Consider the following 27972-nt stretch of genomic DNA (forward strand, 5'->3'; position numbering starts at 1 on the left):
ATATACATACTGTGTGTGTGTGTGTGTGTGTGTGTGTATATGTATATATATATATATATATATATATATATATATATATATATATATACACACACACATATGTATAATGTGTGTATATCCTGGCATGCCGTTCAGGAAATTATTATATAATATGAAGTTTGAATATATGGAATGAAAGAAAGTCTAAATATATTGAATGAAACTTTGATACATGGAATGAAAGTCTGAATATATTGAATGAACCTTGAATATATGGAATGAATGTCTGAATATATGGAACCTTGAATATATTGAATGAAAGTCAGAATATACGGAATGAAATCTGACAGCATCAAGGCACTAGCTCCAACTTGCGTTTCCTCTGTATGCTTGTATTGGATGCTGCAGCAAGAACACAGTGAATATGAGTGAGTCAGCGAGAGACACAGTGGTGGCAGTTTTTAGTGTGGATGCTTCTGCAGCCTTCAAATCTTGGTCTTAATCTACTTTTTCTTGTTTCACCACTTTCTGCATTTGTTTGCCGGTTAACTACTTCTGCATACTTTGTGCTACAGAAACCATTCAACTACCAGAACGCTCAGCTCATTCAGGACATGGGTGCTTGTATCTTTCTTTTTTATAACTTTTATACTTTTTACAACATTAAGCTTTTTTAAACTTTTTCCCCATTCAAAACAATAGAGAAATTCTTCAAATCCTCTTAAACCCAATCCACTTTGAACTTCTACTGCTTCTGCATACTTTCAGGTAGAGACTTTACAAAACTTTGAACTATTAAACTTGTGTTCAGCTTTTTGTGATATCTTTTGCCGTTTTTGAATTATCGTAATCAACTGTTTTAACTGTTTTCAGACATTTTCTGAGTTTATTATGGGTCCCTATGGGCGGAATGTTTCAGAGCTAGAGTGGAGGACTCAGCTGGCAGAGTGCAGAGAGTTTCTGAAACATTTCTCTTAAACTCGCTGTCAAATCCACAATTTTCACTCTACATACATCATTCTTGGTAGAAATTGAGTAAAATTTGTCCTGTTTCCAGCAGTGTCACTTTGGAAGCAATCAGACTTACACATTTGGCACAATGAGCCTGAGAGCCAGAGAAACCGCATCAACTGACACATTGAACTCCATGTTAAGAGAGAACAGAAATCTCTGGAGGACAGCAGATCATACCAGTTATCTTACCTGCAACAATTATCACATTTTTGACTCCACAAACACAATATTATATCTATGCCTTCGGGACAAGTGTATCTCTCTCACCATCATGTTATTTTGATGATTGGACCAACGGTTTGGGAATAGGAAGAACTAGTTCGAGGAGTTAGATCTCCACTAATTCATCTCTCTTCTCTGTGTTCTGTGTGTGTGTGTGTGTGTGTGTGTGTGTGTCTCTCTGCTCCTCTCCCAGGTGCGCCTAGTTAATCACCATAGCAACCGCTGTGACACACAAACTCACAGAAACATGATGGTGTGTGGACATCTAAATCTTAAATGCAGACATGACGGGCAGAATCTCCATTTTAAACAGCATGTAAACATTATTTATATCAGTGTTAGCTGTCTGTCATGTGCTATTACAGCCTTTACTACTGATACTACTGTTGATACTTTTAGGATTATGAATGTTAAATACATATTGTAACATATTCTAAATACGTACAGTATTATACACACATAATGCTCAGTAACTGTAGTACATAGTATGCAGCACTTGTACATCTTTTGATTGATCACTACTTCTACATACCTATAGCTACAGAAACCATTCAAACATCAAAACGTTCAGCTCTGTAAGGATTTTCCGATGTTTGTGGCAATATGTTTGATATTTCTGCACTTTCAGCATTTTTTCATTTCAGCTTTCTACTATTACTAAGTATTACTGCTTCTACTATTTTTTTCTGTACATTTTCTGATTATTTACTACCTTTGCATACCTTCAGCTACAGAAACCATTCAAATGTCAAAACATTCAGTTCTTTAAGGACATTAATACTTTATTTGTTTCTACTTTTTATGCTATGTAAAGTCTGAACTACTGCTACTACTGCTAACTCTACATCTGCTTGTAGTAGTACTGCTTCTCCTACTTCTCCTGTCCATGTTTTAATTAATAACTACTTCTACATACTTTCAGCTACAGAAACCATTCAAATGTCAAAACGTTCAGCTCTGTGACGATTTTCAGATGTTTGTGGCAATTTGTTTGATATTTCTGCACTTTCAGCATATTCTTTGATACATTTTCAGCCACGGTCTTGAATTCATTTCAGCATTCAGCATCCTCATGCATGTTCCGCAGGAAATGCATTTTCTAGTTAGCAATGAAGACATAGTAATTTCCACATTGGCTAATGCATGTGGTAATATTAACCATACCCAATACCGCAGTAGGGTATGAGGTGCCATTTGTGAAGTGGCTCGCACTGAAATTAACAGCAACATTTTGCCACATTTAGCTTCAAACTACTTTTAAAAAAGTGGTGTGAATTTTTTTAAAGTCACACCACTTTTACCACATTTACAGCAATATTTGAAATATGTTAAATATAATGTCAAAGTTAAATTTAAATATCAATATCTAATCTAATCTAAATGTGCTTGGTGAATATAAATATTTAGCTAATATGCAAATGCACACACTGCCGGCTGCCGGAAGTATCAAAATAAAAGCCAGAGTGGTCAGACTGTGTTTATAGCATCAAATAACGAATTAAAACCAAACTAATCTGAAAAAATGAACACTTGAGCATACATCAGCGTCATAAGAACTACCTTATGCATTTGCATATTAGTTTCACCAAGCACATTTGGATATAGATTTAAAGGGACATTGTGTAACATTTTCAGTTGTTTATTGGCAAAAATTGATGTCTGCATTCATAAATATGTCATCACTGGTGTACGGTTACCTCCACCAAGAATCTGACTTATTCTCGTAAAAGGAGAATTTTGGATTTGTTTGTACATTGTGCGGATAAGTCGCCTGTGGGGTTCCATTACATTTCGCCATCTTGAGAATACACCCGCCAGCAAGGGACATACAGCACCGCCTTCTGCGTTTTCGTTGAGAGCCAGGCCAGCACTGCGTGACTGAGGAGCCGAAGGAGAGGAGCAAGAGGCGCTTCGCTACTACCCTGGCAAATTTGAAACTAACGCCAGGGCCACACTGCCCGCGGAAGCGCAGCGCACCGAAATTCTTGCGCGCGCCAGAGCACCTCCGTTCACATCAGACGCGCATTTCTCCACGCCGTTGAAAAGCGATTCTGCTCCCAGCTCTTGTTTTTCACTGCCTGGCTTGTCAGATTCGCTCGCGGCTCGCGCAGAAAATAGACCAGACGCCGAACTGATCGCTGCAAATCGTGAGCCTGCCGCGAAGCTTCCCGGCACGGCGCGGCCAGTGTGGACGACACAGTCGGTTAACATGGGCGCCGAAAGGAAACTGCCTTCTCTTCTCGGCGCTTCGAGGCTATTCACGGCGCTTCCGCGGGCGGTGTGGCCCTAGCGAAAGTCCCACTCTTTGAGCATAATGCAGGATCATGCATATGCAGCATCATGGGAGACGGAATCCTTGTCGCCAAGAAAGCGCAAAAGGGAATAGAAAAGGCAGCGTGACCGGCGAATTAAGAAAACGAAGGCCCACATCGGGGTAGCCTTTCCCAGGTAGAGAGAGCTGTTGAGGGAGAATGGTAATGCAATCACAGGCCAGCGCCGCTGTTGGCTGTTAGCCGCTGTTACGCTAGGGCCACACCGCCCGCGGAAGCGCCGTGAATAGCCTCGAAGCGCCGAGAAGAGAAGGCAGTTTCCTTTCGGCGCCCATGTTAACCGACTGTGTCGTCCACACTGGCCGCGCCGCGCCGGGAAGCTCCACGGCAGGCTCACGATTTGCAGCGATCAGTTCGGCGTCTGGTCTATTTTCTGCGCGAGCCGCGAGGGAATCTGACAAGACAGGCAGTGAAAAACAAGAGCTAGGAGCAGAATCGCTTGTCGACAGCATGGAGAAATGCGCGTCTGATGTGAACGGAGGTGCTCCGGCGCGCACAAGAATTTCGGTGCGCTGCGCTTCCGCGGGCAGTGTGGCCCTGGCGGCCAGTCGCTGACAGCCTCATCCCTCTCCTTGCAACACTGCGCCACTGTTAGCTGTTAGGCACTGTTAGCCGCTGTTAGCGGCCAGTCGCTGACAGCCTCATCCCTCTCCTCGCAACACTGCGCCACTGTTAGCTGTTAGGCACTGTTAGCCGCTGTTAGCGCTGGCCTGTGATTGTATTACCTTTCTCCTTCAGCAGCTCTCCCCACCTGGAAAAGGCAACCCCAATGCTGACCTTTGTTTTTTTAATTCGCCGGTCACGCTGCCTTTTTGATTCCCTTTTGCACTTTCTTGGCGACGAGGATTCCATCTCCCGTGATGCTGCATAATACATGATCCTGCATTATGCTCAAACAGTCGGACTTTGTTATGCGGCAGTAGTGCCGCTGGCCACTAACAGCTGTTAGCGACGCAGTAATGTGAGGAGAGGGATGAGGTGTGTGAGGTTGAGCCACTTGTCAGTTGTCAAAGGACAAGACGTGATAGGTTTGTTTGAATTTACATCTGCCCCAACAGTCCTACGTTGTAAACACAGCCAGCATGGTGAGGAGGGGGTTTGTCTACTCGCGTCGTGTGTGTCTGTGTGGGAGCCTGAATGAATACTCGATGTAGTATCGGATGACATGGTTTCATCAGTGTTATCATAGCTTTTTGGTTCACAGCGGCTACAGTTATGTGTTTGAAACAGTGAGGCGCTACAGTGCGCCATCTGTTTGAATACAATATATGATTTCAACGTTAGATGGGAGAAATTCCTACACACTGTGGCTTTAACATTTAGATTTAACATTTAGGTTAAACATTTAGTATTTAGATTTAACTGTGACATTATATCTAACATATTTCAAATATTGCTGTAAATATGGTAAAAAGTGACTTTAAAAAATTCACCACTTTGGGGCGGCGGTGGCTTAGTGGATAGAGCAGGCACCCCATGTAAAAGGCTGTTACCGTAGCGGCCCGGGTTCAACTCCAGCCTGTGCCCCTTTGCTGCATGTCACTCCCTCTCTCTCCTGCTTTCACGCTTGTCTGTCCTATCAAATAAAGGCTAAAATGCTGTAAAAAATATCTTAAAAAAAACAAACAAAAAAATCACCACTTTCTTAAATGTTGTTTGAAGCTAAATGTGGCAAAATATTGCTGTTAATTTCAGTGCAAGCTCAGCCACTTCACAAACGGCACCCCATACCGCACTGCGGTATTAGGTATGGTTAACAATACCATTAGCCAGTGTGGAAATTACTATGTCTTCATTGCCTAAAATTGCCACCACTATTTCTCTGCATACAGAGATGTATATATTATGTATGTTTATATCTATATACATACATAATATATCTATATGTTTGTGTGTGTGTGTGTGTGTGTGTGTGTGTATAAATATATGTAAATGAAAGCACAGACTGATAAACTTTGAGTATTGGCTGATAGCGAGAACTGATCCAGTGCCAGTGCTTCATTAGTAAGCTGTAGGCCTCACTGTGTGGAAGTGACTGGGATCATCCTTGATGTGTCAGGCAACATCAGGCTTGAATTAAACATTGCTTTTCTAACGTTTTAAAACAAATGTGGCAGATAAATACATGGATATATAACTTAATTGAATTCTGTTATTAATAATATAATAAATTGTGCTCCAGCAACTTTGTAAAAAATCTTAAAATTCAAAAATCAACTGCATAAAAGAAAATAATGTGTGTTGCTGACTAGTGATGTCATGGGAACCGATACTCACGATACCTTTCGATTCCATGATGAAGAAAAACTGGCGATACCCATTTTTTTTGAAAAATCAGAAGAACCCATACCAGCGTAAGAATTGGTGCCATGACTCTTCCAGAACTGATGGGGGCAGTATATGCCATATAGCGTTACAGTCCATGCCTACATTCAGTGTGAGGGGGTGATGAGGAAGTTGAACTACACATGACATACCTGCACGCAAAAAGATGGCAGAAGCAAGTGCTTGAAAGTAAGCTAGTACAGTCTGGTACTGCTGACCACGAAAAGATTCAGTGCCGGGAACTTCCGGTTTGCTGATGGAATAGTTAGACGCATGGTGAAACCGTGCTTCCAGGTTGATCGCAATTCACCCACCAAATAACTTGAAAACTCGACTTTTATAAGTGAAAGGGCTAGATGAGTGGGAGAAGAAACACTAAAGGCCAAAGAAAAGAAGAAAAAATGCAGAGACCTCAAGATAAAAGTGCCTCGGTGGCGAAAGCTAGCAACACCGAAGCAGAACTAGCTAGCACCAGTAGTGGAGCCGCTGAAGGCATATTAGATATGATCAATCTATCCTTATTAACAGGCTATGTACCACAGTCTTTTAAGGTAGCTGTAATTAAACCTCTACTAAAAAAAGCCCAGAGGTGTTAGCCAACTATAGACCAATATCTAATCTTCCCTTTATGTCAAAGATCCTTGAGAAAGTAGTCGCAGACCAGCTGTGTGATTTTCTCCATGATAATAATTTATTTGAGGAATTTCAGTCAGGATTTAGAGTGCATCATAGCACTGAGACAGCACTAGTTAAAATTACAAATGACCTTCTGATTGCCTCAGACAAAGGACTTGTCTCTGTACTTGTTTTATTAGATCTTAGTGTGGCGTTTGACACAATTGACCATCAAATTCTACTGCAGAGACTGGATCACTTAATTGACCGAAAAGGTTCTGCACTGAGCTGGTTTAAATCTTATTTATCTGATCATTTTCAGTTTGTTGACGTTCATAATGAATCATCCTTACGTACCAAAGTTTGTTTTGGAGTTCCGCAAGGTTCTGTGCTCGGACCAATCCTATTTACTCTATATATGCTTCCTTTAGGTAACATCATTAGAAATCACTCTATAAATTTCCATTGTTATGCCGATGATACTCAGTTGTATTTATCGATGAAGCCAGAAGAAAGTAATCAATTAACTAAACTCCATAACTGCCTTAAAGACATAAAAACCTGGATGAGCACCAATTTCCTGATGTTAAATTCAGACAAAACTGAAGTTACTGTCCTTGGCTCCAAACAACTCAGAGACTCTTTATCTGATGACATAGTTTCTCTAGATGGCATTGCTCTGGCCTCTAGCACTACCGTAAGAAACCTCGGAGTAATATTTGATCAAGATTTGTCTTTTAATTCTCATTTAAAACAAACCTCACGGACTGCATTTTTTCATCTGCGTAATATTGCGAAAATTAGGCCTATCCTGACCCGAAAAGATGCAGAAAAATTGGTCCACGCTTTTGTTACCTCAAGGCTGGATTACTGTACCTCTCTATTATCAGGTAGCTCTAGTAAGTCTTTAAAAACTCTCCAGCTAATTCAGAATGCAGCAGCACGTGTACTAACAGAAACTAAGAAACGAGATCATATTTCTCCTGTTTTAGCTTCGCTGCACTGGCTCCCTGTAAAATCCAGAATTGAATTTAAAATCCTACTGTTAACTTATAAAGCTCTAAATGGTCAAGCTCCGTCATATCTTAGAGAGCTCATAGTGCCATATTATCCCACCAGAACACTGCGCTCTGAGAACGCAGGGTTACTCGTGGTCCCTAAAGTCTCCAAAAGTAGATCAGGAGCCAGAGCCTTCAGCTATCAGGCTCCTCTCCTGTCACTCTGCTGGCTCAGGCTTGCCCTGTACCAGGCCCTAGTTAGGCTGATTTAGGCCTAGTCTGCCGGAGGACCCCCCTATAATACACCGGGCACCTTCTCTCTCTCTCTCTCTCTCTCTCTCTCTCTCGTATTCTATTTCTGCATCTCGCTAACTCGGCCATTCTGGATGTCACTAACTTGGCTTCTTCTCCGGAGCCTTTGTGCTCCACTGTCTCTCAGATTAACTCATATCGCAGCGGTGCCTGGACAGCGTGACGTGTGTGATTGTGCTGCTGCCGTGGTCCTGCCAGATGCCTCCTGCTGCTGCTGCCATCATTAGTCATTAGTCATACTTCTACTGTTATTATACACATTTGACTATTAATACATACTTTCAACATACTCTACCACAGTAGCCAGAACTATAACTATAATATTATTACTTTCAACAATGTTGTTGTAAGCTACTGTCATTACCTGCATCTCTCTCTCTCTCCCTCCCTCTCTCTGTCTCATTGTGTCAGGCGGATTACTGTTAATTTATTATGCTGATCTGTTCTGTACGACATCTATTGCACGTCTGTCCGTCCTGGAAGAGGGATCCCTCCTCAGTTGCTCTTCCTGAGGTTTCTACCGTTTTTTTCCCCGTTAAAGGGTTTTTTTTGGGGAGTTTTTCCTTATCCGCTGCGAGGGTCATAAGGACAGAGGGATGTCGTATGAAATTGATTGATTGATTGATTGATTGAAGGCCACAGGAGCCCGGGAACGACCGTTGACCCTGAAGATGTAATTAAGGCGATAAAGGAGCTTAAAAGTGATCTCAAGGGGGACAATGAACGCAGTGGGCTCATCGTTCCCTGGCGAACAAACCCCAACCCAAAGCCCCTCCGAGGCCTATAATTATAAACTTCCAGGAGTTCACAACCAAGGAGACATTACTGAGAGAAGCTTGGAAAAAGGGAAAGGTTGGCACCAAAACTCTCTATTTTGACCACGATGATGCGACTGAGATTGTAAAGAAGCGCAGAGAATATAATGGGGTAAAGAGAGTTTTAAAGGAAAAGGGGATTCGCTTCCAAACTCTATACACGAATATACGGATCTGCTCGGGGTTCAAACATACAGCAGTGCACAAGAGGCGCAACGGGAGCTGAAGAGACGCGTATTCAACGTGGAAGAGCCGGAGACGGTTGAGGGAGACAGCAGCCTGGAAACACAGCTTCGGGAGCTACTGGAATGGCAGACGGCAGCGGGTGTCCACGAGAGAGGGACGACAGTGGCTCAGAGAGCGAGGGAGAAACTCCAGGAGTTTCAGAGGGGACAGGAGCAAACATGAATGGAGATGTAAACGACATGATCCGTGTGTATTACTGTTGAAATCTTGAGACCTTTCAGTTTTTTTATTCTGGGACTCTTAAATTTCTGATTCTGTGCATTTTGGTCTTGGATTGATCACTAAGAGCCTGGGAGTGGCGGGTTCATATATATCTATATCTTTATCTCTATCTATCTATCTATCTATCTATATATATATATATATATATATATATATATATATATATATTTATATGTGTATATGTGTATATATATATATATATATATATATATATATATATATATATATATATATATATGTATATATATATATGTATGTATATATGTATGTATGTATGTATGTATGTATCTATCTATCTATCTATCTATATATATATGTATATATATGTATATACATACATATACAGTAGCCGACAGCCCTATTGGACAACTGTTAAAATTGATATTATGGCAAGAACCAATCAGCTAACTAAAGAAAAACAAGTGGCCAACATTACTTTAAGAAATGAAGGTCAGTCAGTCCGGAAAATTGCAAAAACTTTAAATGTGTCCCCAAGTGGAGTCGCAAAAACCATCAAGCGCTACAACGAAACTGGCACACATGAGGACCGACCCAGGAAAGGAAGACCGAGAGTCACCTCTGCTTCTGAGGATAAGTTCATCTGAGTCACCAAGCCTCAGAAATCGCAAGTTAACAGCAGCTCAGATCAGAGACCAGATGAATGCCACACAGAGTTCTAGCAGCAGACCCATCTCTAGAACAACTGTTAAGAGGAGACTGCGCGAATCAGGCCTTCATGGTCAAATAGCTGCTAGGAAACCACTGCTAAGGAGAGGCAACAAGCAGAAGAGATTTGTTTGGGCCAAGAAACACAAGGAATGGACATTAGACCAGTGGAAATCTGTGCTTTGGTCTGATGAGTCCAAATTTGAGATCTTTGGTTCCAACCGCTGTGTCTTTGTGAGATGCAGAAAAGGTGAACGGATGGATTCCACATGCCTGGTTCCCACTGTGAAGCATGGAGGAGGAGGTGTGATGGTGTGGGGAACGTTTTGGTGTGTCCAAACTTTTGGCCTGTACTGTACATACATACACACACACACATACATACAGTACAGGCCAAAAGTTTGGACACACCTTCTCATTCAATGTGTTTTCTTTATTTTCATGACTATTTACATTGTAGATTCTCACTGAAGGCATCAAAACTATGAATGAACACATGTGGAGTTATGTACTTAACAAAAAAAGGTGAAATAACTGAAAACATGTTTTATATTCTAGTTTCTTCAAAATAGCCACCCTTTGCTCTGATTACTGCTTTGCACACTCTTGGCATTCTCTCCATGAGCTTCAAGAGGTAGTCACCTGAAATGGTTTCCACTTCACAGGTGTGCCTTATCAGGGTTAATTAGTGGAACTTCTTGCTTTATCAATGGGGTTGGGACCATCAGTTGTGCTGTGCAGAAGTCAGGTTAATACACAGCCGACAGCCCTATTGGACAACTGTTAAAATTCATATTATGGCAAGAACCAATCAGCTAACTAAAGAAAAACGAGTGGCCATCATTACTTTAAGAAATGAAGGTCAGTCAGTCCGGAAAATTGCAAAAACTTTAAATGTGTCCCCAAGTGGAGTCGCAAAAACCATCAAGCGCTACAACGAAACTGGCGCACATGAGGACCGACCCAGGAAAGGAAGACCAAGAGTCACCTCTGCTTCTGAGGATAAGTTCATCCGAGTCACCAGCCTCAGAAATGGCAAGTTAACAGCAGCTCAGATCAGAGACCAGATGAATGCCACACAGAGTTCTAGCAGCAGACCCATCTCTAGAACAACTGTTAAGAGGAGACTGCGCGAATCAGGCCTTCATGGTCAAATAGCTGCTAGGAAACCACTGCTAAGGCATCCTGCAGCGACATGCCATATATATATATATATATATATAATATACAGTACAGGCCAAAAGTTTGGACACACCTTCTCATTCAATGCGTTTTCTTTATTTTCATGACTATTTACATTGTAGATTCTCACTGAAGGCATCAAAACTGTGAATGAACACATGTGGAGTTATGTACTTAACAAAAAAAGGTGAAATAACTGAAAACATGTTTTATATTCTAGTTTCTTCAAAATAGCCACCCTTTGCTCTGATTACTGCTTTGCACACTCTTGGCATTCTCTCCATGAGCTTCAAGAGGTAGTCACCTGAAATGGTTTTCCAACAGTCTTGAAGGAGTTCCCAGAGGTGTTTAGCACTTGTTGGCCCCTTTGCCTTCACTCTGCGGTCCAGCTCACCCCAAACCATCTCCATTGGGTTCAGGTCCAGTGACTGTGGAGGCCAGGTCGTCTACCGCAGCACTCCATCACTCTCCTTCTTGGTCAAATAGCCCTTACACAGCCTGGAGGTGTGTTTGGGGTCATTGTCCTGTTGAAAAATGAATGATCGTCCAACTAAACGCAAACCGGATGGGATGGCATGTCGCTGCAGGATGCTGTGGTAGCCATGCTGGTTCAGTGTGCCTTCAATTTTGAATAAATCCCCAACAGTGTCACCAGCAAAACACCCCCACACCATCACACCTCCTCCTCCATGCTTCACAGTGGGAACCAGGCATGTGGAATCCATCCGTTCACCTTTTCTGTCTCACAAAGACACGGCGGTTGGAACCAAAGATCTCAAATTTGGACTCATCAGACCAAAGCACAGATTTCCACTGGTCTAATGTCCATTCCTTGTGTTTCTTGGCCCAAACAAATCTCTTCTGCTTGTTGCCTCTCCTTAGCAGTGGTTTCCTAGCAGCTATTTGACCATGAAGGCCTGATTCGCGCAGTCTCCTCTTAACAGTTGTTCTAGAGATGGGTCTGCTGCTAGAACTCTGTGTGGCATTCATCTGGTCTCTGATCTGAGCTGCTGTTAACTTGCGATTTCTGAGGCTGGTGACTCGGATGAACTTATCCTCAGAAGCAGAGGTGACTCTTGGTCTTCCTTTCCTGGGTCGGTCCTCATGTGTGCCAGTTTCGTTGTAGCGCTTGATGGTTTTTGCGACTCCACTTGGGGACACATTTAAAGTTTTTGCAATTTTCTGGACTGACTGACCTTCATTTCTTTTCTTTTTTTTATAACCAAATTTTATTCAACATTTCTGCAGGTGTAACAAGATAGTATTACACAACCATATTTTTCCCAGTAAACAGTTGCAATATACAGAGAGAGTAATACTACAAAAGTAATCAGCAAAATTAGTAAATACATAAATATGTTAAGGAAGCGTGAAAGATAATCAAACAACAGAAAACATAAACAACAGCAACAAGCAAAAAACAACAACAGCAGCAAAAAAACAAAAACAAAAAAAAAAAACTGTAATGTGATAAATGTCAGCATGTACTTCCTGGAATACTATTCAACCATTCGTACCATGAAATTTTAGTCCAGTGAGATAGATTGCATTCTTTGGAAGTAAGAGATGAGAGGCTGCCAATACCTGTAAAACTTGTCTGTTGAACCACGAATGGTGAATTTGATCTTTTCCAGTTTTATGAATGACAATAGCTCCCGCAGCCAAGATGTATTTGAGGGGGGTGAGCAATTCTTCCACAGGAGGAGAATTCGACGACGGGCAATTAATGAGGCAAAGGAGAGAACATTAATTTGTTTAGCAGTCATTCTAACTCCCTCCTCAGGGATACCGAAAATGGCAATTTGAGGTGAAGGGACTAATGTCAGCTCTAGTACCTCTGACATAAAATTAAAGAAGGACCTCCAGTACTCTGCCAAATTTGGGCATAACCAAAACATATGAGACAGATCTGCCGGCGCCTGAGAGCACCTATCACAAGTATCAGAGAGATTTGGGTAAATCCTTGATAATTTGGCTTTACTGTAGTGGATCCTGTGAAGTACCTTGAACTGAATGAGGCTAAGCCTTGTGCAGGAGGAGGAAGAATTTATTGCATGTAATGCATCGTCCCACCACTCCAGTCAAGACAATGCCCAGTTCAGCCTCCCAACTAGTCTTGATCTTATGCAGGGCTGGGGGTGGGGTTGTCCTTGATAAAAGATTATAAATAAAGGAGATATGTCCCTTTGATAAGTCACCAACTGGAAGAAGATGGTCAACACCTGAGGGCGGCGGAGCTTGTGGAAATACTGAGGAGTTGGATTTGACAAAGTTGCGAATTTGAAAGTATCTAAACAAGTCAGACTGCTGAAGGTTGAATGTGGAGCATAACTGTGAAAAGCTAGCAAAGAGACCATCAATATAGAGGTCATCTAGGCAGGACAGGCCTTGTCTGCTCCAGGAAGCAAACTTTGAATCGATCCTGGCTGGTTGAAATAGTTGATTGTTACAAATAGGCGTAGCTAATGGTAAAGAGATCCAACCGAATTGAAGTCTAACCTGCTGCCAAATTCTCAGAGTGTTAATAACCATGGGGTTGGTGGAGTATAGTCTAGGTTTAAGTGGAAGGCTGCTACATACCAAGGCTTTTAATGATGAGGAAAGACAGGAGCTAGCTTCTAGGTGAACCCAAGTGCTATCCGTGTCTGAGATCCAGAGTGCAATTTTGTGTAAGTTGGCTGCCCAGTAATATAACTGAAAGTTGGGTAAACTGAGTCCTCCCTGTGATCTTCCCCTCTGGAGGAGGGATTTATGAATTCTTGGATTTTTACCTCCCCATATAAAATTTAAAATCATTGAATCCAATTGACAAAAAAAGCGTTTAGGTAAGAAAATAGGTAGACATTGGAATAAGTATAAATATTTTGGAAGCACGTTCATTTTAATAGATTGTACTCTACTTATAAAAGAAAGAGGTAGGTTGCTCCATCTTTGTAGATCTGACTTTACCTTGATTGACAAAGATGCAAAATTTTCCTCTTGAAGAGAGTGGATGGAGCTAGTGATAATGATTCCTAAGTATTTAAACCTAGTTGTGGATAGTTTGAAGGGTATACTAGATTGTGGTATTTCACGGGCTAACTGGTTAATAGGAAAGCATTCACTTTTCTGTATATTTAATTTGTACCCAGAGAAGGTGCCAAAGGATTTCAGAGTAGATAAAATATGTGGAATGGACACTACTGGGTTGGAAACATAAAGGAGCAGGTCATCTGCGTACAAGGACACCTTGTGCTCGATTCCGCCTCTACTTACACCTGAGAACATTGTATTATCTTTAAGAGCAATTGATAAGGGTTCAATAGTAACAGCAAAGAGGAGCGGGGACATCGGGCATCCCTGTCGCGTGCCACGCATAAGTGGGAAGAACTGTGATCGTTGAGCATTGGTACATACACAAGCTTGTGGTGAAGAATATAGTAAGCGTATCCAGGAAATAAATTTTTCTCCAAATCCAAATTGGTTCAGTGTAAAAAATAGATGACCCCACTCAACCCGGTCGAAAGCTTTTTCCGCGTCAGGCGAAATAACCATCTCTGAGCTAGAAAGATGTGCCAGGGAATGAATGATGTTGAGAAGTCTCCGTATGTTTGTATATGAATGGCGATTTTTAATAAACCCTGTTTGGTCCGTCGAGATAATAGAGGGTAAAACAGTTTCAATTCTACAAGCTAAGGCCTTAGCGAGGAGTTTATCATCTATATTAAGGAGAGAAATAGGTCGATGGGGGAACATAATTTAGGATCTTTATCCTTTTTGAGGATTAGTGATATCGATGCTTGGTTGAGTGTCGGTGGTAATTTACCATTTTGGAGAGAGTTCTCGTACATCTCTAGAAGCAGTGGTGCTAACTGATTAGAGAACTTCTTATAAAATTCTGCGGGGTAGCCGTCCGGCCCTGGGGACTTCCCGCTCTGCATTGACTTAATGGCATTAATTATTTCACTGAGGGTTAGCGGTTTCTCCAGTTTTTCCTGATGTTCAATTGTTAATTTGGGAATACTGAGTCCATTGAAGAAATTTTGAATTTCAACATCATCATCAGGTGAGTTGGATTTATATAGATTAGAGCAGTATGTTTCGAAAGTCCTGTTAATTTCATCAGGGCTCGTTCTCGGTAAACCTAAATCATTTATAATTTCGGATATTTGTTGTGAGGCTGTCCTGCTCTTAAGCCGACGCGCAAGAAGGCAACCAGCCTTATCTCCATGTTCATACAACAATCCCCTGGCTTTAAGTAGCATCTTCTCTGTGTCTCTAGTGGACAAGAGGTTGAACTCGGTCTGGAGAGCAAGTCTCTCCTTGAGCAGCTCTGGAGACTGCAGCATGGAACATCGGCGATCCACATCTGCTATCGCTTCTGAGAGTTCTCCCAGTCGCCTTTTCGGCGTCTTATTAATGTGAGCCGTATATGAGATTATTTCACCCCTGAGAAAGGCCTTGAGTGTTTCCCATAATAGCGATGGGCTTGTATATTCATTTTTGTTGGTTTGTATGAAAGAGTCAATTGACTGACTGATACGCTTACAGAATTCAAGACACACGGCTGAATATTTAGTGCTGAATTGCAACTCATAACTCGCTCCAACGCCTGATGCTGCACCACTGTAAGTGTTTTTGCTAGCTAGTGAAACATCCTGGCGCCAACTATTTACCGGAGTTTACCAACCTGTCACTTAAATGGCATTTGAAGGTAATTACAAGCTCCCCTATTCTTGGCTTTTAGCGTCTGAGGAAATGAAACATAGATTTTGTCTTAGTTTTTAATTATCAATTTCTATTTTTAGCTTGTCATCGTCTCGTGTTCGTCATGGAAAAAGGGTGGTTGATGAAAAATTTTCATTGTAGTTTTCATCGAAGAAATGAGCACTGCTCACAGCTAATGATACAAATGTGACGCCATAAAACTCTTTTTTTCCAATATGTCCAAACATGAGCCTGGTAGATGCTCAGGGTATTTTTTAAGCTGATTATGATATGTGTGTGTGTGTGTGTGTGTGTGTGTGTGTGTGTGTGTGCGTGCGTGTGTATATCAGGCTCTCAGATGGTGGTGGCCATGAAGGTCATCTCTCTGGCCTTCGACCTTGACAGAGGAACAGTGGGCAGCCTGCCCTCCCCAGCTGAGTTCCTGGGCTATGTTCACTTTGTGGGCACTGTTGTCTTTGGCCCTTGGATCAGCTTTTCCAGTTATAAAAACGTCATTGAGGGCAAAAAAATGGTGAGTAGTTTCCAGTTTTGTCTGTGTGCATGCTATTCTTCATGTATAGCACTGTGGTGTTAATTATGTGGTTTCTTCCTCAGAGCTGGTTGTGGCTGTATAGTTCCTCCCTCAGCCTGTTGAAGAGCCAGATTTGTCTGCTGGTCTCCACCTGCATTGCCCCTTACCTCTTCCCTTTGTTAATCCCCATCCATGGAAATGCATTCACACAGAAGTAAGGCAAATTTTCATTGCAGTCCTTGTTGTAGTGCAACTAAGGTAGTTTTGCCAATACAACAGCTGTTGCAATACACTGGTTTGTGAACACAATGTTTGTCTTTCTTTCCCTGCTTCCAAGATACGTTTGAGACAGGTAAGGCTTATTTCTAGAGTATAAATTTACTGCTTTTTCCCCACAAGCTTCCATAAATCCAATGCAGTGTGTTTAAAATCAATATCTTGGAGGGTATTGCTTTGCTCCCATCATTACTGTGTTCATCCTGCTTGAAAGCACAAAGTTAACTGTCTAAAGGTCAGATTAAGAGTACTCGGCTTGGTTATAGCATGAGTGGTATGATGCTGCAGTTATCCATCATCAGGTACTTTGACATAACATTCTGAACTCAAGGTCCATTTACTAGTTTTTTTCTGGAGCTTTCAACTGCATCTCACAGTCTTCATCAGTGAATGGAGATTGCTAAGGTACCATCATGTGATCCAAGTATGGCACTTAAAGGACTATACTATTGGTTTTACACAACCCTTCCAGTATCCCAGGTGTGTTGACCCCTGGCGTCGCAGACTGGCTCTAGGGACATGGGACGTCACCTCTTGTGGTGGTGAAAAGGCCTACAAATGTCTGACAGTTAAGGTTAGAGGCAAAACATGTTTACTTAGATTGAACAACCTTCAATGGGACAGAATGACAAGAGCAGAGTGTTCCAAAACAAAACGTCGTGTGACATCGGGGCAGAACAAGCTGTATTAAGATCAAATAAGTGCAAGCTCTGAAAACAGCAGGTAATCACACACACACACACACACACACACATAAACACACACATGCAAAGTTAGGTATGATGATTTGAGGAGGAGTATAAGAATGTTGGTGTACTGTTCTGCGCTACTGTCTCATTGTTGCGCTATGTGAAATTGTAAGTTGTGTCTTCAGTTAACCCCTGAAGGCTGTGAATTGACCCCAAGTCATACCAGTCGTTTTTCAACACTCTCTGGTGGGAAAGGACCAAGAGCTGATGTGGGAGGTGGAGCAGTACCAGCTAGACACAGCTGGGCTCACCTCTACTCACAGCGCTGGCTCTGGCACCAAACTCCTGGAGAGGGACGGGACTCACCCAGCATGAGAGGTGCGGTGTGAGCACTGCTGTGTTGTGGAAGTTCTTCCTGGGGAATGAGAGGTTTGCCTTGATGGGACTGAGAGGAGGTCTCTAACTGTTGTTTGTGCTTATGCACCAAATGGCAGTTCGGAGTACCCAGCATGCCTGGAGTCTCTGGGGGGTCTCCTGGAAAGGGTACCGACTGGGGACTATAGTTATTCTGGGGAACTTCAACCCTCACAAAGGCAATGATGGAGAAACCTGGAGGGGGGTGACTGGAAGGAACGGCCTGCCTGATCTGAACCTGAGTGGTGTTAATGTTATTAGACTTATGTGCTAGTCATAGACTGACAGAAAAAACACCTTGTTCAAACATAGGGAGGCTCATGAGTGCACTCGTACCAGAACACCCTTGGAAATAGAGTGAGGAGCTCAGACATCCGGAGGTAGCTCAGAGAAGAGCCACTGCTCCCCCATGTTGGGGCCAGCTGAGGTCATTCAGGCATCTGATCAGAATGGTCCCTGGGCGCCTCCTGTTAAAGGTTTTCAGGGCATGTCCAACTGGTAGGAGGCCCTGGGGCAGACTCAGAACATGCTGGAGAATTTATTTTATCTGGCCTGGGATTGCCTTGGGATCCCCCAGGAGGAGCTGGAAAATGTTGCTGGGGAGAGATGTCTGGAGTTCCTTACTCAGCCTGCTGCACCCGCGACCTGGCCCTGGATAAGCAGATGAAAAAGGAAGCACAGATGGATCCCAGTAAATCCTCCGTACTTCCAACTTGCATAACTGGAAACTATTTCCCAATTCATGCAAACAGCACTGCCATTGATAGATGTCTTTTTCTTACTTTCCAGAGCCCATTGTTTTCAGTCATCTTAGCACGCTATCAGAAGCCTTGAAAACTTGATCAGCAAAGCTAATGTATCAAAATTCAACATGTCAGCAATGGTTTTCATTAAGATTACTTAATTTCAGGGTTTTAATAGTGGTACAATCACAGAGTGATCTGTGAATCGCTGCTGGTAGTGCTTTCAGGTGCTGAAGTGAAGGTCTAACCAGATAACTTTTTCATTTAGCTGCTGAGCAGCATTGCATTTATAAGCTGTGATGTTTGGAGACTCAACAGTGAATATAAATAATTAGCAGGCATGAATGTTATCAGTACTTGTCATAAATGTGACAGTTAAATTAAATGGTCTAAGAAAGTAATTTTGATCACAGTTTTAGCTCAGTGACAGCCCATAAAGCCATTATTACAGTTTATTGAAATTGCTAAAACACATTTGTCATTACTGAAACTAGGGCTGGGCAGTATACCGGTTCGTACTGAAAAACAGTTTTTATTTTCGTTATGATATGAATTTTTCATATACTGCAACACCGGTGTATAGCCCAAACAATGTCCGGAACGTGCGGGGCAGGAAAGTGTTTCAAGGGACCCATTTCACCGCTGCACACATGGGTGCTGGAGAAAGTTCTGAAAGTGAAGCAATTGTACACGATGCTGAAGAAGAACACGATGACCCAGAAGAACTCATACCAAAATGAGCAGTGTTTCCCCTATATGCAACTAGCAGTGGTGCTGGTACAGCAGCCATAGTGCTCCACGGCGCAAGATAACGGCTTACCGGCGCCGGAGAAGTCCGGCTCCAGGTCCAATAATTTCCTCTTTCGTTGGTGTCATGACTGCCTAGAAGTACTTGGACAACTGAGCCGTGGCGTGTCAGAGGAGAAACAAGCTGTTCACATTCCTCTCTTTGTGGCAGGTAACGGTCCACAAACCTCACTGCACTTAAGGGACTGTTCTTAACTTACCAGAGGAGGAGGGTGGCTGGTTGATCTTTATTTATTTTATTTTGATCCCCCCTATGTTAATCACTTATGCTGTTTTTGAAGTATGAATACGTCAATAAGTAATTTATTCCATTGAAATATCATTGATATATTACAGAAAAGTGATTTATCTTTCTATAAATGACAAAAGGCACATCTGCCTAATTTTTGCTGTGGTATCCTGATACTACTCAGAACCGTGATACTTTCACTGGTATCGCATCATGGGTCCCAATTTTGGTACCGTGACAACACTAGCACACTGAACTACAAAATAACAACAACAGAGAGCATTACATAAAAGACATTTTACAGATAAATCAGTATTTTATTATAGAATTAGATCTTTGCACTTTATTGAGTCTACTGAATTATTGTATTGTATCTTGTAACAAGAATGACTCAGCAATGCAGCAGTTACATTTATTTATGTTTTCAATATCTTGGCAGAGTGATTCACAGTACTTCAAATATAACATATTCACTCCCTCTCTTCTGCATTTGGCCACATGTTTTCGTCAACATCACATCTTATGTCTTCTCTGGCAAAGCACCTTGGGAAGAATCTTTTAGAATGTCTGATCCAACCATGGCAGGTTTCAGGTGTAATATCTCCACACCCTGCATTCATGACATCCAGCAAGGACAGCAGGTCATGTGGAGAGTGGTCATAAAGCTTTCACCTCCACGCAGAGAAAAACTCCTCTATGGGGTTCAGGAAGGGTGAGTATGGAGGCAAGAAAAGGACAGACATCCTGGGATGTGCAGCAAACCAGTCAGTGACTGCAGCAGAGTGGAGGAATGCCACATTATCCCACACAACAACAAATGTTTTGTTTCTTGCCCTTTGACCTCTCTCCTCTGCTGGCACAAGCTGATTATGGAAATCATTCAAGAAAGAAATTAGCCTCTCTGTGTTGTACATACCAATGAGAGGTTTGTACAAAAGCACACCATCATTGGAGAGGGATGCACACATTGTAATGTTTGCTCCCCTCTGGCCTAGGACATCCATAGTTGCCTGCTGCCCAATGACGTTTCTTGTTGGTCTAGCCTCCATCTCCGTTACCGTCTAAAATGAAGTAAACCCACAGCTATAGTACAGCACATTATGCATAGTGTAGAAGCGAAAATCGGTGCCTGGAAGTGGGCCAGATGGCTCCCGACCTCGTCTTCTACTTCTCTTGCAGATCGTCCTCTGAGTTGATTTAGTATCTTAGGTTCAGTTGGCTGGCACATAGAGAAACACTGGAGTCGAATGGAATCTGGTACAGTCGAGTTTAATGTGTTCACAAGCAACAACACATACAACTCATGAGTCAAGCTCCGGAACAAGACTGAAGTTTCACTTTCTGCACTGCTCCCTTTTATGCTGGTGAAGATTCGAGAGAATCTCCACCCTTTTCCTTTAGTCCATCCTACATGCGTTCGAATCTATTGGTGGCAGGTCTTTTCCTTTTTAGCCCTTTTTCATCTGATCCAAATCTATTGGTGGCAGGCCCCTTGGGCCCTTGTCCAAACATGACCTAATGTTGTAATCTCCGGGCCTGGAAATCCCCAAATTCTCCCACCATTAGATTCAAACCTGATTTCACTTTATTTTTTAAAAACATATGAAACCTGGGGACTTTTCCTATACAATCCCCTGTGCTCTCATGCAATGTGAACTCTTAGAGTGTGTGTCATGTAATACAAATGTTAGAGTGTGTGTGTTATTATTAAACAGTACATGATGTGGTATATGTGTGCTCTTCAATGTGAATACACAGACTTGTATAACAGTGTTTTATCCCACATGGATGCATAAAAAACAATTTTATAGGAACTTATACATAAAACATGGTTATATAACCTTTACTCTTAATCAACTTATGCAGTATAACACCTTTACCTGATTAAAGATTACATCTTACACTACAATAGCTATGTACAGTACAGGCCAAAAGTTTGGACACACCTTCTCATTCAATGCGTTTTCTTTATTTTCATGACTATTTACATTGTAGATTCTCACTGAAGGCATCAAAAATATGAATGAACACATGTGGAGTTATGTACTTAACAAAAAAAGGTGAAATAACTGAAAACATGTTTTATATTCTAGTTTCTTCAAAATAGCCACCCTTTGCTCTGATTACTGCTTTGCACACTCTTGGCATTCTCTCCATGAGCTTCAAGAGGTAGTCACCTGAAATGGTTTTCCAACAGTCTTGAAGGAGTTCCCAGAGGTGTTTAGCACTTGTTGGCCCCTTTGCCTTCACTCTGCGGTCCAGCTCACCCCAAACCATCTCCATTGGGTTCAGGTCCGGTGACTGTGGAGGCCAGGTCATCTGCCGCAGCACTCCATCACTCTCCTTCTTGGTCAAATAGCCCTTACACAGCCTGGAGGTGTGTTTGGGGTCATTGTCCTGTTGAAAAATAAATGATCGTCCAACTAAACGCAAACCGGATGGGATGGCATGTTGCTGCAGGATGCTGTGGTAGCCATGCTGGTTCAGTGTGCCTTCAATTTTGAATAAATCCCCAACAGTGTCACCAGCAAAACACCCTCACACCATCACACCTCCTCCTCCATGCTTCACAGTGGGAACCAGGCATGTGGAATCCATCCGTTCACCTTTTCTGCGTCTCACAAAGACACGGCGGTTGGAACCAAAGATCTCAAATTTGGACTCATCAGATCAAAGCACAGATTTCCACTGGTCTAATGTCCATTCCTTGTGTTTCTTGGCCCAAACAAATCTCTTCTGCTTGTTGCCTCTCCTTAGCAGTGGTTTCCTAGCAGCTATTTGACCATGAAGGCCTGATTCGCGCAGTCTCCTCTTAACAGTTGTTCTAGAGATGGGTCTGCTGCTAGAACTCTGAACTGACATTCATCTGGTCTCTGATCTGAGCTGCTGTTAACTTGCGATTTCTGAGGCTGGTGGCTCGGATGAACTTATCCTCAGAAGTAGAGGTGACTCTTGGTCTTCCTTTCCTGGGTCGGTCCTCATGTGTGCCAGTTTCGTTGTAGCGCTTGATGGTTTTTGCGACTCCACTTGGGGACACATTTAAAGTTTTTGCAGTTTTCCGGACTGACTGACCTTCATTTCTTAAAGTAATGATGGTCACTCATTTTTCTTTAGTTAGCTGATTGGGTTCTACATAATATGAATTTTAACAGTTGTCCAATAGGGCTGTCGGCTGTGTATTAACCTGACTTCTGCACAACACAACTGATGGTCCCAACCCCATTGATAAAGCAAGAAATTCCACTAATTAACCCTGATAAGGCACACCTGTGAAGTGGAAACCATTTCAGGTGACTACCTTTTGAAGCTCATGGAGAGAATGCCAAGAGTGTGCAAAGCAGTAATCAGAGCAAAGGGTGGCTATTTTGAAGAAACTAGAATATAAAACATGTTTTCAGTTATTTCACCTTTTTTTGTTAAGTACATAACTCCACATGTGTTCATTCATAGTTTTGATGCCTTCAGTGAGAATCTACAATGTAAATAGTCATGAAAATAAAGAAAACGCATTGAATGAGAAGGTGTGTCCAAACTTTTGGCCTGTACTGTATGTATTCTGTTTGGTAATTGAACAGACATCTTACCTGGACATATTGATAACAGAGTTCTTTCACACATTCTCCATTTCTTTCAAATGGTACTGTGTACAACTGGTTCATCCTTATTTTATGTTTTTCAAGGACTCTGGCAATTGTTGTTGTGCTGACCGAGTTCACATTGGAAAAAGTAACATTGTCTGCCAGCACTCTGTCTCGAATTTCTCTCAGTTTTATGACATTGTTTGCAATGACCACATCAATGAGAGCAGTTTCCTGGGCATCTGAAAAAAATGTCCTCTCCGTCCAGTAGGAGGCAACCTTTGAATCCTGCGTACAGCAATATAAAACACAAAACAATCAAAAAATGTAAATAGATGTGAAATATAAACATAGTGTACTGTACTGTAAAATGTAGTTCAATAGTTGAGGGATGCATGTCTCACCTGTTGTTTTGCCAGAAAATTCTCAGTATCGATGCAACTGTTGAGCGTTGCAAGTTTTGCTGCCCCCTTAACCCGGCCTCTCTCAAAGACAGTCCATGATTTACCACATGGTCAATAACTGTGGGTCTTCTTTCATCAAAGACCACAGCTCTTGGTCTTCCTCTCCTTCTTCCTGTCCCTCTCACTGCCACTCTTCTCTCTTCACCAGACTGTTCTCTTTGATCCATATTTCCAAAAACAAAATTCAGAAGCCATCCCCTTTTATCTGCTTGCTATAGTGACAAGGCCTAATACAGGTCACCTGGGTGGGTTTTCAGCTGCAAACTGCACACAGCTGTGTTTGGAATTATTTTTTAATTTTATTGTCAGTATTTTGATATTATTTTTTTATAGATTTCAGTGTGGCTGCAGCAGAGATGCAAATTCTGTTTTATTGTTTGAACAAAGTGTGTTTGCATTTGAAAAAAATGTGCTTTTAAAGTCTAGTGTTTTGCAGGTGGTGAACTCTGACTGAGAAAAGAGTTCATGAATGCATTTTGTGTGAAAGCAATGAAAAGTGATTCACAGTTTGCTGGACATACACTTCTGTTTTGCTGACTGTGTGAAGCGTTTTGACAATGTGACTTCAGTTCTGACCAGTGCTTGTTAGCAATGGAAAAAAAGGGCGATTACACTTTCTGCAGAGTGACTGTTATAGGGTATCAGTTAGAGCCAGAGTATACAACTGACTACATGATGCTGAGGCAAGCAGAGTGAGACAGGAAAAAGATAAGAGTGTAGAAAATATTTTTTTTCTGCAAAAGCTAAAATATGGCAGCACACTTTGGGAATTGACCAACACTAACAAAAAACATAAGCAAATAGAACGTTAATAGGCTTTAACATGCAAAGCACTGGTAAAGTCCTTTATGTCATGTGATAGCAAAGATTGTATTGTCAGCTGTCATGGTGTGACTGAAGTTTCCTACTCCATGTGGACTTCCTGTGTATGACTATGTTTCTGAAATTTTGTTCGTGGGAATAATCAGATTGAGCGGCTGTAAGTAATCTGTCAGTATGTTTACATGGAATTAGAGAAATTGGATTTATTGTGTTCGTCCAACTACAACTGGACTTTTAAAATACATGTAAACAGGTTAGTCAGGCTGAAATCATACTAAATTGAATTTCTCAAAGTCGGACTATCACACCCAGATCATGTGAATGGGAGTGGAATTACTCTTGCATGTATACAGTCAGTCGGACCCAAACTTGCCGAGGCGCCGTGCGCAAGCTCCACAGTTTACCACCCCAGGCTTTGACTCAGAAGTCGAATACCATTAGAAGAAGCCGGTAACAACATGTTGAAATCTACATTCAGCGTGCATCTCATCTGTACAAAAAGTAAAGCGCACAGCATGTGCAAGATGTACAGAGCTGTAAAGTTGTCCAGCATGGAACCAGTTTGCTGCTAGCTAGCTGTGGCTAACTTGTTTGTTAGTTCTTTGGTCTGTGACATAATACGTCAACCAGACAAAAGGTCCATTACTAATAAGCAGTCTCATGCACGGACTAGTAGCGAACCTAGGTAAGCATTTTCATCTGAACTCTACTTACTTGTGCATTCCATTGAAATCCCACCTCCCTGCTTATTCATTGGCCAGGAGCTCTGTTACTCATCCATGCCTGTTGCTCCGCCCCCGGGCCCCCTTTGTCTTCGGTTCATCAAGAATTTCCTCAGTTTTTGTGTTCTTCTTTCACTATATGCGCATGCGAGAAAACAATGTTCTCTTCACAAAATCGTTGCAACACGTGTTCCTTTCAGATGTCCTCTTCCAAGAAGTTCCAGTGGAAGTGATGAAAGTGTTTGATTTTGGTTAACAAACTAAAGATAATGAATGTCTTTGACTTGTATGTGGTGTGCTGCACAGGTGGCTACATGCTTATGAGAATGCAGTATCCTTCCACTTCAGTAACTACTTTGTGGGCCACCTCAGTGAAGGTACCAGCATGCTGGCCGGAGCAGGCTTCACTGAAGAAAAAGACAATATCAGATGGTAAGTTAAGCTGGGGTGGAGCTGAGGGTTGTACTACAAAGCAAGGTTAGTTCGTCAGTGTTATATGATGAGCCTGAAGTCAGAGTTTTCACTGTGATGAAGTAGGGGTGGGCCTTATATTGGGTTTCACCACTGTCTTCTGTTTGTTCACCCGTACTGGTTTGAAGCTGGCTCGTTTCCACTTACATACATGTACAGAGACAAGTCAACCCGAAGTCCATTAATTTCTATAAGAATCTCTTCCCCTCTGAAATATTTCGATCTGGAATTTACCTTGCGTACGTTCAAAAAACTGAACTTTTGCCATGGATTTTGGAGAGACCCTATAACATTGTTCTAGCTTAGCTAACAGGCTGCTAACTAGTTAACAGGCTATTTTCTTCAATTCATTTAGCTGTGTTGATTGTCAAGCGAGTTCGTGTGATTGAAAAGAACGTGTTTATTTAGTTTTAACACATGGTGAATCTGAGTAATGTTATTCTGCTAAAATATGGTATTCCATCATACAGTCAGATTGTCATTAACAGTTTGATATGAAATACAGTCAGTAAAGACCAGTCAAAATGACCAGTTTATGAGCAATTCAGCTGTATTTATACATTTAAGTGTAAAGGTAAAAGGTATAATTAGCTAAAAACTGGTTAGCTAACATAGGATGCTAGAGTGCAGTAGGGGTGACCCCAAATAGTTGATTCGGTAATTCGATTTGGAGAAGTCTGATTCGACTGCCAGTCTTGCCGCTGAATCGTCGCAAAATGTGGTTATGAAACAAGACCGTGCCATTCTGACTATAAGGGGTGCTCACTGCTGCTGAACATCTTGATTTTACATTGAATGTATTTGTTTTCTAGTAATGCATGATATATAGCCTATTTTGTTACAAACATCAGCGTAATTTCTGTTAATAAAAAATTGAAAATGAGCGTGCCTTTAACCAGTAGGCATAATCATTACTACGCATGAATAAATCACCCAGTTGCTCAATCCAAATAAGCTGAGGTGAGTGACTGCGCTGCAGGACCAGCAGAGCAGCATTGAGGCCTACTGTGATTTAAAGTTAAAGTTAAAATCCCACTGATTGTCACACACCTGAGTATGTGAAATTTGTTCTCTGCATTTGACCCATCCCCTGAGGGAGCGGTGAGCAGCAGCGGTGCCGCGCTCAGGAATCATGGTGATGATTTACGGTGGAGGAGGTATGTGCTCTCAAATCAAAGTTTTTTGAAGGATTATTCGTTTACCTGAAGTGTCTTGAAACAAATTTCACCGCTGATTGTTTTCTTGATAGACTCTGATTTTTTATTTGGCTACTTTTTGTCCGACGTGCCAAACAATTGAGAGCAGTGACGCGCGGTCCTTATGGATGAACTTGTGTGAACCTGAGTTGATTAATGAAGTAACTTGAAGTCAGAAAGAAGGAAAACTGTTTCTAGACCTTTTGATGATGTTTTTGGATGTTTATATGTGAATGAAATGGCAAGTTCTGACGAGTCAGAAACGACTCCTGTTAAAGACATGGATGAGGCTGCAGCGCGTCTGCGCTCACCTAGAGCATCATACCTTGATGAAGTGAAAGGAATAAAGATAAAGGTAAAATGATAAGCCTTTTATTATTATTATGATTTTATTATGCCAACTGAATAATTAAATTTGTTTATTTGGGTGTTTTAGCTCTTTTCTCTGGAGTGGAAACTGACACAAATGAGCTCAATCAATGAAGGGGAAAACAACGTGATTCAAAGATTAGTCGGCTAAAGGAAAAATCCGTCAAATCAGAGTCTTCTATGAAAATTCTTAGTCGGGGACACCCCTAGAGTGCAGGCATGTGACTCGTTCAGCCGATCGTATTTCTTTTTAATTAGATATTTCACAAAATATGCTAGGTAAGGTGAATTTGGTGCCAATGAGAAGTATATCAGTTTTATCACTGTTCAATATGAGGAAGTTGCAGGGGAACCAGGATTTGATTTCCTGAAGGCAGTCAGAGAGGGAGGAGGGCAGGAGGGTGGTGGTAGGTGGTGGACAGATAGAGCTGGATGTCATCTGCATAGCAATGGAAATGGATGTTAAATTTACAAAAGATTTTACCAAGGTGAAGAAAGTAGATGATAAACAGAAGGGGACCCAAGACAGAACCTTGAGGAACATCGGTAGTAACTTGAAATGGCTGGGATTTAAATGTTTTGTGCTGGGTAAATTGACTCCGGTCAGAGAGATAGGATTTAAACCAGGCGAGGGGTGTGTCAGTGATTCCAGTGGAAACCAGTCTGTTAAGTAGGATGTGGTGAGAAATGGTGTCAAAGGCCGCATTGAGATCAAGTAGGATGACAATGGATAGGAGTCCGGAATCAGCTGCCATGAGGAGGTCATTTGTGATTTTTACCAAGGCTGTTTCTGTGCTATGGAGGGGGCGGAAAACAGGCTGGAATTGCTCATAAAGGTTATTGTCAAAGATATTAGCATGAACCTGAGATGCAACAGTTTTTTCAAGGATTTTAGAAAAGAAAGGTAGATTAGGTTATTGAAATTGTTGGGGTCTGAACCAGGTTTCTTAAGAACCTACGTTACTACGGCTGATTTTAGGGCTGAAGGAACAATACCAGAGGTGAGGGAGGAATGTATGATAGCAGTTATTAGGGAGGACAGAGAGGG

The 27972-nt window shown here is 41.9% G+C and overlaps 1 protein-coding gene across 6 annotated transcripts in view; it reads left to right on the forward strand.

Moving 5' to 3' along the window:
- The window catches only part of LOC125892011 (protein-serine O-palmitoleoyltransferase porcupine-like), a 119474-nt gene that overhangs the window by 63236 nt on the left and 28266 nt on the right, over positions 1 to 27972 (forward strand). For all 6 annotated transcript variants that reach the window (XR_007449674.1, XM_049581719.1, XM_049581718.1 and 3 more), the window contains 3 exons: positions 15963 to 16144; positions 16228 to 16358; positions 25195 to 25320. Coding sequence is in view for 5 of the 6 variants with exons in the window: in XM_049581719.1 (XP_049437676.1) it covers positions 15963 to 16144; positions 16228 to 16358; positions 25195 to 25320 (439 nt within the window). In the remaining variant the exon portion in view is untranslated. The remainder of the gene's footprint in view (positions 1 to 15962; positions 16145 to 16227; positions 16359 to 25194; positions 25321 to 27972) is intronic.

The sequence above is a fragment of the Epinephelus fuscoguttatus genome, linkage group LG7 (assembly GCF_011397635.1).
Source record: "Epinephelus fuscoguttatus linkage group LG7, E.fuscoguttatus.final_Chr_v1".
Classification (NCBI taxonomy): domain Eukaryota; kingdom Metazoa; phylum Chordata; class Actinopteri; order Perciformes; family Serranidae; genus Epinephelus; species Epinephelus fuscoguttatus.